Source organism: Schistocerca gregaria, chromosome 9 (assembly GCF_023897955.1).
Source record: "Schistocerca gregaria isolate iqSchGreg1 chromosome 9, iqSchGreg1.2, whole genome shotgun sequence".
In the NCBI taxonomy this organism is placed as follows: Eukaryota; Metazoa; Arthropoda; class Insecta; order Orthoptera; family Acrididae; genus Schistocerca; species Schistocerca gregaria.
Genome location: NC_064928.1, coordinates 182,388,335 through 182,405,243, shown reverse-complemented (window position 1 = coordinate 182,405,243; position 16,909 = coordinate 182,388,335). Strand labels below are relative to the sequence as shown.

At 39.1% G+C, this 16,909-nt stretch overlaps 1 protein-coding gene across 5 annotated transcripts in view; it reads right to left on the bottom strand.

Annotated features, from left to right (window-relative positions):
• The window catches only part of LOC126291754 (uncharacterized protein CG43867), a 518,693-nt gene that overhangs the window by 83,933 nt on the left and 417,851 nt on the right, over nucleotides 1–16,909 (bottom strand). For all 5 annotated transcript variants that reach the window (XM_049985431.1, XM_049985433.1, XM_049985432.1 and 2 more), the window contains 4 exons: nucleotides 14,421–14,582; nucleotides 12,931–13,110; nucleotides 9,341–9,446; nucleotides 5,025–5,137 (listed from right to left, as the gene is read on the bottom strand). In XM_049985431.1, coding sequence (XP_049841388.1) covers nucleotides 5,025–5,137; nucleotides 9,341–9,446; nucleotides 12,931–13,110; nucleotides 14,421–14,582 — 561 coding nt within the window. The remainder of the gene's footprint in view (nucleotides 1–5,024; nucleotides 5,138–9,340; nucleotides 9,447–12,930; nucleotides 13,111–14,420; nucleotides 14,583–16,909) is intronic.

Below are 16,909 nucleotides of genomic sequence, written 5' to 3'. Positions count from 1 at the left end.
GAATTCATTGTTACAGGGGATGGAAACATTGTTCTGCATTATGATCCTCAGTCAACAAGAGAAGTTGTCAAATGGTGTAAACTAGGTGAAGCTATACCAGTTCACGGCAACAATGTCTGGGATTTCAGAGGAATTAATTGATTTCAAGGAAGGAATACCACTGTGAATGAACAATACTATGCTCCACTGCTGCACAAACTACACAACTCTATTAAACTGAAGGGGCACGGAAGGCTGTCACATGGTGTATGTCTTCTCCACGACATGCACCAGTGCACATGGTGGCAACTGTGAAGGGTACAGTAACGGAATGTGGCTTCCAGGAGATTGACCACCCATCCTTCAGTCCAGATCTAGCCCCAAGTGACAACTGTCCCTTCTCCAAACAAAAGAAAGATCTTCAAGGAAGGAAATTTGATGATGATGATGAAGTGAAAGCTGCTGTAATAGGAAATTTTGACAAGAAAAAATCAGACTACTTTTTGAAAGGCACAAAGTTGTTAACTCACAGATGTGAAAAGTGTATTGCAGTAAAGGGTGATTACATAGAAAAGTGGCATCACTGTTTTATTTTTACAGCTTTAGAAATGTGTCAAGCCAGAAACTTCTGGAACCTACCTCGTAAGTTTCATAAGCTGAACAGGGCATATCATGATAAAAATGTCTTGATTCCCTCTGGCGGTGTCATTCTGTCTAAGTGGGAATCAAGTAATGTGAGATTAAACAGGGAGACATACATAAGACTATATAAGAATGTCTTTGTACACCCATACTTAAATTGGATGACGGTGGGACATCAGCTTGTATAATTTTTATTAAAAATGAAACTCCACCAGCTGTACTTAAGATTTCATATTTATTTGGCTACTAGTTTCGACATTGCATCAATGCCATATCAGTTGTGTGTGGCTGAGTACTAGAAGTCTGCGGTGAGACCAATACGTGCTCCACATGGATGGTGGGCAGTAACTAGTGCAAGAACAACACTAGTTATTGCCCGACATCCATGTGGAGCATGTATTGGTCTCACCGTGGACTTCTAGTACTCAGCTACACACAATTGGTATCATCAAAGTGTACGGGCCTGAAGATGGTGTTGACACAACATCAAAACTAGAAGCCAAACAAATATGAAATCTTAAGTACAGCTGGAGGAGTTTCATTTTTAATAAAAACATAAGAATGTGGACTGTGACACATGGAGATCTGGAACTATCTGGGAAGTGTGCATGGATAGCCAGAGTGGTTAAGGTGACCACTCATAATTAGTAGGACGTCTGGATTCAAGTCTCATACACCACTGTGGGATAATACATCTACCCTGACATGACAAAAGTCATGGGATATCAATATGCACAGGTGGCGGTATTATCGCATATGTAAGGTATTAAGTGCAGTTCATTAGTGGAGCTGTCATTTGTACTCTGGCGATTCATGTGAAAAGGTGTCCAACGTAATTACAGTTGCACGACAGGAATTAACAGATTCTGAATGTGGAATGGCAATCAGAGGTAGATGCATGGGGCATTCCACTTCATAAATCATTAGGGAATTCAGTATTCTGAGATCTACAGTGTCAAGAGAGTGCTGAGAATACCACATTTTAGGCATTAACTCTCACCATGGACAACACAGTAGCTGCCGTTCTTCACTTAACGACTGAAAGCAGCAGCATTTGCATATAGTTATCAGTGCAAACAGACAAGCAACACTGCAGAAATCAATATGGGGTATACATCAAACATATCCATTAGGACAGTGTGGCAAAATTTGGTGTTAATTGACTATGGCAACAAATGACTGACATGAGTCCCTTTGCTACCAGCATGACATTGACTGCAGTGCCTCTCCTGGGCTCATTAACATACTGGTTGGACACTAGACAGTTGGAAAACTGTGGCCTGATCAGATGAGTCCCAGATTAAGTTGGTGAGAGCTGATGGTGGGGGCTCGAGTGTGGTACATACTCCATGAAGCCGTGGACCCAAGATGTCAACAAGGCACTGTGCAAACTGGTGGTGGCTCCATAATGGTGTGGGCTGCATTTCCTTGGAATGGACTGGAAATGGTTATGTTTGGCTACTTGGAGATCGTTTGCAGCCATTCATGGACATCATGTTCACAAATAACAAAATGGATGACAATATGTCATGCCACTGGGTCACAACTGTTTGCAGTTGGTTTAAAGAACATTTTGGACAGTTCAGGTGAATGATTTGGTCACCCAGATTGGCCAATACAAATTTCATCAAACATTTGTGGAACATAATCGAGAGGCTACTTCATGCCCAAAATCCTGCACCTGCAACACTTTCGCGATTATGGACAGATATAGAGGCAGCACGGCTCAATATCTCTGTTGGGGGCTTCCAACAACTGTTGAGTCTATGCCACGTCGAGCTGCCACATTAAGCCAGACAAAAGGAGGTCCAACATGACTGGGAGGTATCCTGCGACTTTTGTGTCACCTCAGTGTATACCCACTACAACTTACATCATGAAATTCACATTCAGTGAATAATTTGGAATAGTGTTCCATACAGCTGCTAATTATCAAACCACATGTAAGAATAACACAATTGTTTGTGTTGTGGGTAAAGTGTGTCAGACAAAAATAAAGATCAAGTAATTAGTGCTTACCAACATCAGGGCACATGATCATTGCCTTCCTCAGTGAGCAACATCTACATTTGCACTTACACTTCCAACAAGTCAGTTCAGCTAGCCAAAACAACACAACATAAAAAATTCAGTAGAAATTGCCTCATAAATTGTTTAATACTCACCTATGAATTGATAGCTCTGCAAGATTATATAAATGCAAATAAAGAAAGAAATTGTTTACAACTGACCAAAAGCTGTGGGTCTGGCATGAAATTTGTTTCTTTTACTGCAAACTTTGTGTGCTTATGCACAGACCCAAATATAAGCACATTATGAACAGCGCTATTAAAAAAGTCAAATAATTGAAATTCTGCATTGGACTGTCGACAATATTAGGAAAAAGATAATTGCTACTCATCATAATGACAACACACTGAATTGCAGACAGCACAATGAAAAGACTGTGACACATTTAGCTTTTGGCCAAATCCTTCTTCAGAAAAGAAGTCACACACACACACACACACACACACACACACACACACACACACATATTCATATGAGTAAATAAAATAGAAAGAAATTCCCAAATGGGAAAAATATATTAAAAACAAAGATTCCAAGACTTACCAAGCGGGAAAGCGCCGGTAGATAGGCACAATGAATCAAACACACAAACACACACACAGAATTTCGAGCTTTCGCAACCGGCGGCTGCTTCGTCAGGAAAGAGGGAAGGAAAAGGAAAGATGAAAGGATGTGGGTTTTAAGGGAGAGGGTAAGGAGTCATTCCAATCCCGGGAGCGGAAAGACTTACCTTAGGGGGAAAAAAGGATAGGTATATACTCGCGCGCACACACACACACATATCCATCCATACATACATAGACACAAGCAGACATGAGTAAGCGGAGATGGCAAGCTTGCTTGCATGAATATGTGTGTGTTTTGTTTTCAAGGGTTTGGGCAAAACCTAAATGTGTAACAATCTTTTCATTCTGCCTGCCTGCAACTCAATGTGTCATCTTTATGGTGAGTAGCAAAATAATTATTGTAAAAGTGACAGGAATAATGGGACATTTGCTACTAAAATAAATCCTTGAATCATGAACTGTCTTCTGGATCACAGAGGACAGTAATAATTATTTTAAATTATTTGAAGTGCAACTGCAAATGTGGAAGTTCTTCCTCATAATAGAAGACCAACATTTTATGGCCAACTGATAGCAATCACTAATAAATCCTCAGTCATTCTTTAATTTTGTGTGACACATTTTCGTGATAAAATTTATAACTGTCTCTGAAATAAATTAAATGCACTGAAATGTAATGAACCAATCGATCAGGATGGAATCGACGAGAATGCAGTATATGAAATGATATCAGTTCAGACTGTTCTTCTGTGCATAACCTGCGAGGTAATGACCCTCCAATGTAATTCACAATACATTTACTTGATAACACATGTTGCCCCCAAAAATGTTTACAGAGTCCTCAAAAGTAGGAGCTCTGCAAATTGTTGAACCTACACAGATAACTAAAATATGAAAAGTGAAAACACCAGACTATTAGTAAAAATATTCATAAGTTAAAAAAATATGGGGGGGAGTAGTCCTAGCTTTTGAGACAGGCCCTTCTCTAATGGGGAAAAGAGGGGGAACTGGTATGGTTCTGAGGGATTACTGATCCTCGCCCCCCCCCCCCCCCCCCAAAAAAAAAAAACCTCTTTTCTTCATTGCAGAGGGAACCTGTCACAAAAAAGAAGAGTACTCCTTATACTTCTATTTCCTTTTGTGTATTCCTGTTTGTTGTACTGGGGCCTCCACCTAAGTACTTGGTGGCATGTCTGCCCCTTTATGAGTCAGACAATCTCATAAAATATTTGCTATTCCTCCAGAAGCACACAGTATAGCTATTTTCAAGCGGACAATTCACATGAGATCGAAACCACAACTTGGGCATCTAATTATATAATGTCTCACACAACTGATCCATAAGTAAGCATGAGTCTTACACAGTACATGTTTTCATTCATTCTGACAAACAAACAATTTTTAGGGTCATACTTTCACAGTTATGGAATGAGCAATTAACTGCATGACTAGATGCCCCAATTGACATCTACGTGCTGTATGACATACACTTGTCCATTTTTCCACTTGAAAATAACTGGTGACTAGTATTGGTGTAAACATAAATATACAATTTCAGCATAAGTAATGTCATCTTTCAAGAAAGAGATTTATGGACATGGGAATAACAAGATAGTTTTAAGTGCCATGGAATGATACTAGTTATGTATTAAATCACACACACAGACAGACAGAAATCCTCTCTCCTCTCACACAGAACACTAAACACCCTCTCTGGTTGACCTTATCACAAATACTTTACTTTCATTTTTTAGAATGACGAGTCACCTTGAACAGCTTGATGGCCTCAGCTTGTATCGCCTCGGATGACAGCGTGGTCAGTGGTGAGGCGATGCACTCTTTGCTGTGCAGCAAGTGCGGGTGCCTCCACAGCACGCAGTCTGCAAAACACCGAATGTCTTTCAAAGCCTCAGAGCATGCACTTACAACAATGCTGCACTGTGAATTCACTGTGGATTGCCTACAGTCATTAGAGATACATCTAAAAGCAATGTGTTAAAAAATTCACCCTTCTTAAATAATACATACTGTTCAATATAGTATTACTGAATTAACCATTGCAGGGTTTGATAAAAAACAATGGGTCAGGTAAAAATTGAAAAAATTAATTATCTCAGTACTTGCAGCATAGAGTAGTGTATTATGCATATTAATGGAAAACTGTATACTGAAGGTCCACAATAGAAAATGGCAACTTCCTTTCATCTTCCTAGAATAAATATATGTTTCATTATGGAGAGAGATTTCCTCAATTTTTCAGACAGTCAGCTGAGACGAACAATGAAGCAATGGAGAGCCAGGGTTATCACCACAGCCCTGACGTCACCAAAAAGATGGGCTTGTAGTGTCACCAGTGTGTGCAAATATCACAGCTGATATTTATAGCAGATGCAGTGAAGCCTAAACTAAAATGTTACAATTTAAATGTATCAGTAGTGTGATATTAGTTTTGGAACCAACTAAACCTTTAAGTGATTATATCACTGTGTTTATATTAACATTTAATTATATTTATTATTGTATTAAACTGCCACATCTAATGCCATAATAAGCCCAACCGGTTGGCCGTGCAGTCGAACGCACGGCTTTCCAAGCGGCAAGGAGCACCTGGTCCCTGGCACGACTCCACCCAGCGGATTTGTGTTGAGGTCTGGTGTACCGACCAGCCTGTGGATGGTTTTTAGGCGGTTTCCATATGCCTCGGCGAATGCGGACTGGTTCCCCTTATTCCGCCTCAGTTACACTATGTCGGAGATTGCTGCGCAAACAAGTTCTCCATGTACGCATACACCACCATTACTCTACCACGCAAACATAGGAGTTACACTCGTCTGGTGTGAGACGTTTCATGGGGGGTCCACCGGGGGCTGAACTGCACAATAACCCTGGGTTCGGTGTGGGGCAGCGGAGGGGTGAAGTGGACTGCGGTAGTCGTCGTGGGGTTGTGAAGCACTGCGGCTGTGGCGGAGACGAAGCCTCTCCGTCGTTTCTACATCCCCGGTTGAAAAAAAATACAATACAATGCCATGATAAAATGATCTGTGGTTGAATAAATAGTCTGGCTCTTTTATAATGGATTGGGAAGTTTTGCTGAGCAAACCAGCGTCCAGTTATCCAGATTTAAGTTTTCTGTGATTTGTTTAAACTGTTCCTGGTAAACGCCAGGATGGTTCCTTTGAACCATCCTTGACGCAATGTGAGCCTGTGCTCTATCTCTAATGGTCTTGATGTTGACAGGATGTTAAGCCTAGTCTTCCTTCCTCTTGAAGTGGGTTGGTGACAAACAGGCCAAGCTGTGTTTTGTGAAATCTCTGATTGTAGAATAAGTGTAGACTCTTGTATAGGAGATTTCCCTTCTCCATAAACCACACACGTGAATAGAATACACGTTCCATGATCTAGAATACACTGAGATTAGCAATATAAGTCTACAATCATATGTACATTTTCATTGAAACTGCTCCGTGATCTTCATTATCCCACTGACGTACAGCAATCTGCTGGCAGAAGTGTGACAATCTTTTTGGCTTAATCTCTATAGAATGTCATAGGTATCTCACCTGGTTGATGATAAAATTAAAGTTACTGGTTTATGAATTACTATGCAATACTTTTTGAGAAAAGAAATAAAATAACTTTTATGCACTTCACCTCCCCGCACCCCTTCCTTGCTAAGGGACACCCTTTTCCGTTTTCCTATTGAGACCATATTACAGACAACTCATTGTTTCACACAATAGAACAAAATCTCAATGACTGGAAAACAGGAATTATAGCACCATTGGTTAAGAAAGAATGACAAAGAAGTGCACCAGTTACTGAAAAATTACACTGCTATCACATTGCCTTGTTTGTAATTGGAAAAGATCAGAGAACAGAGACTCAGAAAAAAGCCTAGAACATGAATTTGAGGAACAACAGCATGGATTCTGAAGTAAGAGGGTAACAACAGACCTCATTTTTTCCCTCTGTCAGTTAATGGATAAATATTAAGGAAAATGAAAGGATCTAATAACAGTGTTCCTGGATTTGGAAAAAGCATATGACAGTGTACCAAGGGGTAAAATATGGATATGCTTGAGAAAACATAATGCCCCTAGTAATGAGACACCCTCCTCTAACATAAACTTTTTTTTATGGAAATAGTCGACACCAAGTAACTTGTATAGGTGAACGTTATCTCAGCTGTTCAACTATACGAATTTCATGTGATTTTGTATATGATGTATTACATTTCAGGCTAAAATATATAAAACAAAATTAATTTGTTACAATCAATATGTACTAATGGTTAAAATTACTCATCTTTTAGAAATATCTGAAATTACAAACTACCTGGCATACTTAAAAATTCCTATTACTAACTGCACAATCAAACCAGTCTCAGGACTGAAGACCACAACAACAACAACAATTGCACAATCTGACAACATTTATTAAATTTATTTCTGGATTTATTTATAAAATAATGACATAACTTCTTCTTCCATCAAGAAAGTTTGTAAATCTTTTGTTTTGTAAATTCTTTGGAATGTTGTTGGTACTGTAGAATTTAAGTAATAGTAAGCATGCCTCTGATGGAATCGGATGTATTTTTATGATTGACATTAACAATGTAATTTGTGATATTATAGAAGTGGAAATTGTAAGGACGGCGTGATATTGAAAAATGTGACAAAGAATAAAATTCAAGGGTAAGACAGGCAAATATTAATCAGTTATTTAGTCAACTGGAATCCACAAAATCAAAATTTCCGCCTCCAGGATGTACCCCTAGACACAGAACTGCAGCCAGCAACAACAGAAAATGAAGACAAGTAAAAAGTTTTTTCTTTTGTATATCTTACACCTCTCGGAGCTTTTGAAATTTTTCCAGAGACAGATAAATTTAATGTTGAGGTGGGGGATGGTCATATTACACCTTGATTCATTAATTTAAAAAGTTCAGATACTGTATGAAGGTTGTGAAAGTAGTTTACAAGCAAGATGTGGAAGATAAAAATAGTTTAAGACAAAGAAAGGTATTCAGCACTGCAGCTGACTTTCCCATTACTCTTCTTTACGCTTATCCTGAAAAAAAAAAATCTAATGAGTATGTGGCATAGTTGGCCAGGAGGACCCATCTGGAGAAGTCCGGCTGCCAAGTGCACATCTTATTTCTGTCAACATCACATTGGGGGACTTGCATGCCGGTGATGAGTATGAAATGATGAGGATAACACAACCCCCAGTACACAAGCGGAGATAATCTCAAACACAGCCAGAAATCAAACCTGGGCCCACTACACTGTAGACAAGCACATTACCACCCAGCTAAGCTTTCGGACACAATTGTGAAAGAAATTAAGGAAGTAGAAAATGGCGATCTCAATGCTTTTTCTTTTTCTGATGACATCGCTATTTGTGGAGAGAGAGAAATAGAGTCAGAGGATGCTGGATTATTTGAATAAAAAATTTAAAGAATTCAAGTTGACTGAGAGTAAGAGTAAGACAGTGGGAATAAAGATGAGTGGCTGGGGCACCCACACCTAGTAAGATCATACTGGAAGGAAAGAAGGCCGAATGCGTGAAAAGTTTTGAGTATCTCAGCAGTGTCATATCACGTGATGGAAGTGCCAAACTAGAAGTCTTAAATAGATTAGCAAAAGGATTCTACTTCTTCCACTAAGTAGGAAATCTAATCTGGGAAAAAGGTGTTCTTTAAGAGCTAAGCAGACCAAGTATAAAATGTACCTCCTGCAAATCACGCCGTGTAGTCCGGAGACCTGTGTTATAAATAAGAGAGAAGAGAGTCAAATACAGGCCTGTGAAATGAAATTCCTTAGGTCAGCTCTATGTTTGATGCAGAGGAGAGAAAAAATATACCAGGACAGAAATCAATGGAGATACATCATTCACAAAGTTCCTACCTGGCTTACTCGAACGAATTCCTGATGGTGGTGATGATGAGAACCAAGTTGGGGAGAGGCAGGGGATAGTACAGAAGTATACATGAAACATGTAAAACATGAGCTATTCTAACAACTAACTAACTAGCAATTAGCCAGAGGCACACAGAGGAAGTGGAGGTAAGGGTCACTCACTGGGATCCCCGTCAGTCTCCATCAGCTTCTGGACGAGCTGCTCGTACTGCGTGCCGGCGCTCGGGCCCCCGCCAGACACCACAGTCAGGTGGTACATCCACTGGTCCTGTGTGGCACAATGCAAAACATACTTGTCAGCAAAATCTGAACCTCACTACAAAATCTGTACCTCACTATTTATCTAACAAAAGGGGACCACAACATTGGGATCATGGATTTACTTCAAACATTGTACACCCTTAGTAGGCCATTAAAACAACATAATGTGCAAATATTAATGTGCGCTATTCTGGCAATCCCAAGAAAATTGCAAGAGAAGTTTTACACGTACATTTTGTAACTGATGTATCTGTGCACAGGTGCCACCGATAAGAAGTCAGTGTGGTCGAGTGGTTAGTGTTCGTACTTTGCGAGAGAGACGTGGATGAGTAGACGGTTCGAATTGTCATGAAATTTGGTCTCTGCAATAGTCGCAGAATGGGGAGTCACCTTAATTTTTGTGACAAGAGTGTAAATTCTGTGATATTCAAAAATTGCATCTACACTATTTATTCTTGCTACATTAGCAGCGTCTCACCGCTACACAGATTAAATGCCAAATAAGGTCTGCCTCTGAATCTGCAGCTAGAAGCGTCAAGTTGCAAAGCAGTTCTTGGTACCTAACCAGATTGATTGTATAAGGGATTTCACAAATCACAACAGGCATACATTTTCATGAAAACTCTATGCATTTCTTAGTTGTTTTTTTTTTTGTCAACAGTTATAAATATGTTTGTTCTAATAATTAAATTTAATTAAAAATTGTAAGATAAAAATTCACTATAACTTCATTTAATTATATTACCTCTCAAATGTCATATAAATTAAATAATGTGACCAGTGATGAAAAAAATGTAGATTACAAATAATGTTTGAGTGGAAGGTGAACCATCGTCTCATACATGCTAACCACTTGACCATTATGAACTCCAATGTCTGGCAACTACGCACAGATACATAAGCCACATAATAGATGCATAAAACTTCTCTTGCAATTTTCTCAGAATTTCCAGGGTAGTCCACCTTACTACTTGCATATTATGTTGTTTTAATGGTCTACTAAAGTTGTAAAAAGTTTGAAGTAAGTCTGTGATCACAGTGTCATGGCCTCCCCTTGTGAGCTCGATTCCTCGTGAGTGAAACCAGCTGTGACCTCCAAACGGCACTGTGTCTGTTGACTATGCTGCGTAAACAATACAGTATGTGAAGTAAAACAAAGTTGTTGCTTTCAAAGTAGTGCAAACAAATGGAACAAAGATGTACGGTCAGTGGAATCACCTTATCATTAGCTGCCTCCAATGTTATGGAAGCTACAACCAAAGGAAAAATATGGAAAAATTAATAGTTATAGCAATACAGTACTTTCAATAGGCACGTGTAAAAGTAAAGCAATGCATTAGCTAGCATTTTAAATCATCACCTCCTTCCTTTCACACACAATGGATTCCTCTCATCCTGTCCCTGACTGACCCGTCCTTCCTTTCTAACTGTCCCCAACTCGTTACCTCTCTCTTTCTTGAGGAAAGAACTAATAACTTCAAAAGCTAAGACAGTTTCAGCTGTTTTTAGTGTGTGGACCCTTTAATGTACAAGTTTTAAATGCAGGGTGTTTTGAAACACGGTCATGTACAATGCCAGTAGACGTCGGGCCTAAACTATCTCACTTACAACACTGGCAACCTCGAGGACCATTTGCATTGGAGCCACTACTGAACATTTTATGTACTCTGTTTTGCTCTGTGTTGTAAGAGGCTACTTCATATGTGACATGAGGAAAGAGTACAATTACCACTACCATGAAGAGGATCAATAATCACTCTCACCATGCATCAGTTCTTCTTTTGAAGGAGCAAAAATTACAGATGTCCAAGACCCACATCCCTCCCATTTTGGTCTAAGTTCTTTTCTAATGCTCACACCCAACTGCCACGTTAAAGTATCCACAATACATATCTGTCTGTTAACCATATTAAGAACTTCACCTCCAAAAGGTAGGTCTGCTTGTAATTGTACAGTTTCCTAAGTTAATTTTTTATGCTAATAATAATTGCATACTTCTCAATATATAAGGAGGTACAATACACTTACTACTTAAAATTTATACCAGGAAGACTAGATGACTAAAAAGTTAACCCCAATAATAATCCACCAATGTGATGACCATATATTCCATCTCAAACAGAAAAGTAATCCTCATACACAGACAGCTGATATGGAATGGGAAATTACACTCTGACAGGTAGCTACAAGAATGAAGATGTAAGGGGAGAGCTGAATGTAAGTCCTCTCAACACAAAAACCTTTTGGAAAGGATATTTGTTGCTTAAGCTGTTCTGTAAGCTCAACAAATTGTATAATGTTTACTAATAATCCAGCAGATCTGCTTTTTATATATTTTATTTACTGTATAATCCTTCCAGGGATTTCTGTTTGAGTATACGAAGCATCTCTGTAATGCTCATGAGTTACCAAACCTATCAGTAACAGATCTAGCTGCGAGCTTCAAAATTGCGTGGATGTCTTCTTTAATCCAACCTCTGGGGATCCAAAACATTCAAGTAGCACTCCAGAATGATTTACACTAGTGTATTATAAATGGTCTCCTTTACAGAGGAACTGTGATTTTCCAGAATTCTCTCAATAATCCAAATTTGACCGATTGCCTTCCTGACTAATGACCTCACGTGACTGTTCCATTTCCTATTGCAGTGTAATATTACACCTAGATATTTAACTGGCATGACTCTGTTGAGCTGCAGGCCAGTAATAATGTGCTCAAACACTAGAGGATTGTTTTTCCTAGTCATCTGCATTACCTCACATTTTTCTACGTTTGGAGCAAGCTGCCACACCAAACAGAAATTCTAAGTCATCCTGTGTCCTCCCACAGCCAGTCAACAATGGTACTTTCCCATACACTACACCACAAAGCTTCTATGAAATAGGGAAAGGAACATGCAGAATCATGTGTGAGGTTATTTCATGACTCATGCCATATAGCTCAATTGGCAAACATGTCACTTGTAAGACGAGGTTTCTGATTTGAGTCCTGATGCAGCACACAGTTTTAACTTTCTTGTAAGTTTCTGGAACACTATAACTCTGCTGCAGAGTGAATGGCTCAGTGAGAACTGACACATCTCCATAAGGCTGCCATACCATTGGAATCCTTACAGCCCTGAAAAACTTGCCAGTTCTGGCAATAAACCCTCTGCTTGCTTACATGATTTAGACCAAACACTGCACAGAGCTGATGATAAATTTCAACTAATACCAGGTTCAGTGAGTTCAAAATGTCACAGCTGGTGAAAGGAGGAATCAAACTGTCAAAAGCCATACTTCAAGCACTCCCAAAGTGCCAACAGTCGCATCCTAAGTCCTTCATGTGCACTCCCCTGCTTTTCACAACAAATAGAAAGTTATCTTTTCGGTACTTGGAAAATTTACTTTCTGGATTATTCTGGTCACAGGCCACAAACATATCAGTAACAGCCACTTCACTTCACAAATTTCTTTCTACAGCAGAAAAATTGACTGCTATGGCGGCTAACCTTCTCTTGCTTGCTGGGCACAAGCAGGTATGTCGGTCCCTGGTGCGACGGAAAGATTCCGACAGTGAGGTCGGACGGGCCCGGCTGCCCGTCAGGGTCGCGGTCCTCACTGTCTGAGTCCGACACGTGGTCCACCTCCTCGACACGGGCGTCACGCATGTTGATCTGCCCCATTGGATTCTTAAAAAAGAATGAAAGTGTGACACTTCTGAAATCTGTGAAACTCAAAATGGTCATTTTCTTAATTTGACAATTTTTACAAACAAAATCATACAGTAAAAACAGTCATAACGAAATAATTATCTACACATGGAAGTTGCAGCTGGATACATGTTATGTAAATTGAAGGCAGAGGGGAGAGGAAGGCACATATCTGAAAGAACAGATATTACACATTCATATAACTGATTCACCTTGATGGGCAATGAATCCACAACCTCCAGAGCGGATGCACTGGTGGGAATCCAAAAATTAGTGAGCATGGAGGATATGGATGGGGACAACATATTGGTGGCACTAGGTGGCAGTCTGGGTCTGCCGGGGAGCGTGCTCAGATTGTCCGTGCATTTGCGATGAACACAGTGTCCAGAAGGCGCAGTAAGCAGGACATCTTGGGTTTGAATCTCGATTTGACATGCATTTTTCCTCATTGCCACAGATCCCGCATAAAATCCGATGCAGCTGATATCATAAGTTCCCTCCCTTTCCTTTCCTTTCCCTCTCCTCCACCTTCAATTTACATAACAAAATGATTCTTCACAATTATTTCTCAAAATGTTGTATTCTTCAATATAACTGGCCCCAGAAATTCAACATGTATTGCAAAAAAATTGTTTGTGAGTCTAGATGAAAATATAAATTGACGATGGTAAATATTGCTCAAAAATATCCGGATTAACGTGTATCCAAGACTGCATGGGTAATTGAAACGCACAGATTACCTGAAAAATAATTTTTTTTACCAGAATCTGATGTTTACCATATTAACAAACATGCTACACAACACTTCTGAAAGCCCACTGAATTACTCACGCACTGGAAACAAGGAATGAAAATTATTGATACTTAGTTCCTATTGAAAGGTCTTGGCAAATGTATCGACAGGAAATTGGTTGTAAAAAGTTACCAGGGCAGGGCCCCTGAACTTAACTCAAGATAAAATAAACTTGTCTTATACTACTACAATGTGGGTCTTGTGCAAGACAGTGTATTCTAAACAAAAATATTCATTTTTGTTCTAACATAATACTTTAGGCATCATTTATTTTTTCAATAATTGCTGAACTATCCACAAATAAACTACAAACTGAATAATCCACACCCAGATAATTGGGAGCTTGCTGCAGTTGTCACTTGCACAGAGATTAATGTTACTTAAACTTTGTTTTGTACACGGTTCTGAGAGATCAGAACGTATTATTTCAAAGAGAGTAATGACAGTGTACGTTATTCTAATGGAAATATAAAATTATAATTGTGGATCAACTCACAGTGTCACCGGGTGACTTGAAGTAGAGGAACATTTTACCGATGAGGACACACCAGCAGCGCTTGGCGTGTCCGTTCTTCACTTTGGTCAGCCAGCCCTGCACCGTCGGCTTCTGGTCTTCCCGGCCCAGGAGCAGCTTTGTAGCATTGCGGCGCTGCACATTCTGCCACAAAACAAGTTAATTAATTTTTTGGTTTACAAGTATAATTTAAAAATTTATTGCTTTATAATAAAATGAGTAAATTAATTCTGAATTAAGAAATAATTCATTTGTGTTTATTAGGATGTAATTATTAATCAGGCATATACCTATACTGATTTATAATTCCATGGTTTTGAGCAGTGTTAATGTTGATCAAGAATTATAGCTGAGAACTATCATATATTACATTAGTATTGAAATTCTTATTGCAATTCTACAGCAAACATCCCAGTGCAAGTGTTTTACTCTAGCATCACAACTTCAAATAAGTTGAAAATTGCCTAGAAGGTGGTAGAAAAGATTTGTGGACTTTATTCTCAAAGTGAATGGGTACACTTTGTAATTAATCTGGGCACTAAAAAAGGGGTTCAGGTACTGAACTTATTTTGGTAATCAGAAATATATTGCCACATTTGTTTGTTATGTCTGGCATTTACTATGTGACTAAAATGAAAATTTCTTTCAGAGAACCATAAAGTACAAAAATACGGAATGGCTGGCAAGTGTTTACCTTGAGAAGGCAAAACTCCAATCACTGCTGATAGACACATTTAAAATTAGAAAAATTATACCTATTTTGTGGAACTGTTAGTTCCTTCCTTTGGAAAAAAGGGATATATCATCTGGAGAAGGTTAGAAATGAGGGACACACAGCCTAAGAAAAAGATGTCTTAGGCTACAGACAGATGAATGGACAGATAGTCAGATAACATAGGCAAAACAAAATTCTAGTGTGATATAATTACAGATAAACATTTTCATACATTTCCTCTAGTTTTACTGTAAAATCTTGCTACTCACCAAATTTCATGTTTCTAGGTCAATGAGTGAGTTTGCAAGTACAGTAAAACTTCGTTAACACGAATACAAAGGAACCAAAAAATCAGGGTATTCGCATTAAAAAAATTCGTGCTAAGTGAAAAACACAGATTTTAATAAGTATATATGTACAGCAGTACACTAACGTGTAATACACTACACTATCAATCACGTTATTATAGACTTATAACACTATAAAGTGATTGTAAAATCCAAGTACTCACAAAATTTATATGTTACTTTTTTGGAAAAAAATCAGTCATGGTTTGCTGATGTTCATGGGAATGACAATATTTTGTAATTTCACAACCTATTGTAATGATAACATCTGTAAACCCAGCAGTGACGTTGGATGTTGAAGTGAACCATTCTAAACAGTCCAAGGCTGTAAACATCTCCTGATGGGTAGGTGGAATGGTATCTGTATTCTCTTCCTCTTCACTTTCTTCTGATGGCCCTTCTTGCACGTCGTTCACAGGTTTTGGCACATCTGATTCCACAGAAGCACATACAGCAACATCATCATCTACACTAATGAATTCTTCGAACCTAATCCCAGGGTTCACAATGTCCTGCAGAACTGTCCGTTCATCAGGTGAAGTGGAATCTTCTAACTCATGGACATCTTCAGTGTTGCTATGTCTCCAAGTTCTGTTAAAGCACTTCCCTATATGATGTGGCGATACTGAGTTCCAGGCTGCTGCGATTCCAATTTGGGGTTGCACTACTGTTTTCAGAAGCACGAATTGCAGCTCTTACAAGTCGCTTATGATAAGCTCTCTTTATGAGAGACATTATGCCTTGGTCCAAAGGCTGAAGGCGGCTTGTGGCGTTGGGTGGAAAAAACTGAACCTTTATGTCGGATAGGTTCAGATCATGAACGTTATGGGCAGTACATCTGTCCAATGTAAGAAGAACATGTCTATTTTGAGCAACCATTCGACTGTTGAAACGAAGAAGCTACTTGCGAAATGATGCACCATCGACCCAAGCTTTCTTGTGATGAGAGTAGATACAAGGTAAAGTGTCTATATTTATGTTTTTATAACAATGTGGTTTCTTGGATTTACCAATAGCCCAGGGACGCAACTTCTCACTGCCATCAGCATTACAGCACAGTACAACAGTCACACATTGTTTGCTTCATGCTCCACCATGGCACTTATCACCTTTTATCCCCAGGGTGTGATTTGGAAAAAGACTGTAGAAAAATCCAGTTTCATCCATGTTAAACACATCACACGAGGCATACTTTTCCCTCACTCGGTTGAATTCATGCACCAAGCTGTTCGCACTTTCTTCATCAACTTTTGTACAGATGAAATTGCATGTCTCTTTTGGAATCGATACAACCAACCAGCAGAGCAACAGAAGTCTTTGATGCCCATATCTTTAGCAATATCATTTGCTTTTGACTGAATCACAGGGCCAGTCAAAGGTATGTTAGATACTCATAGTAGTTACAGATG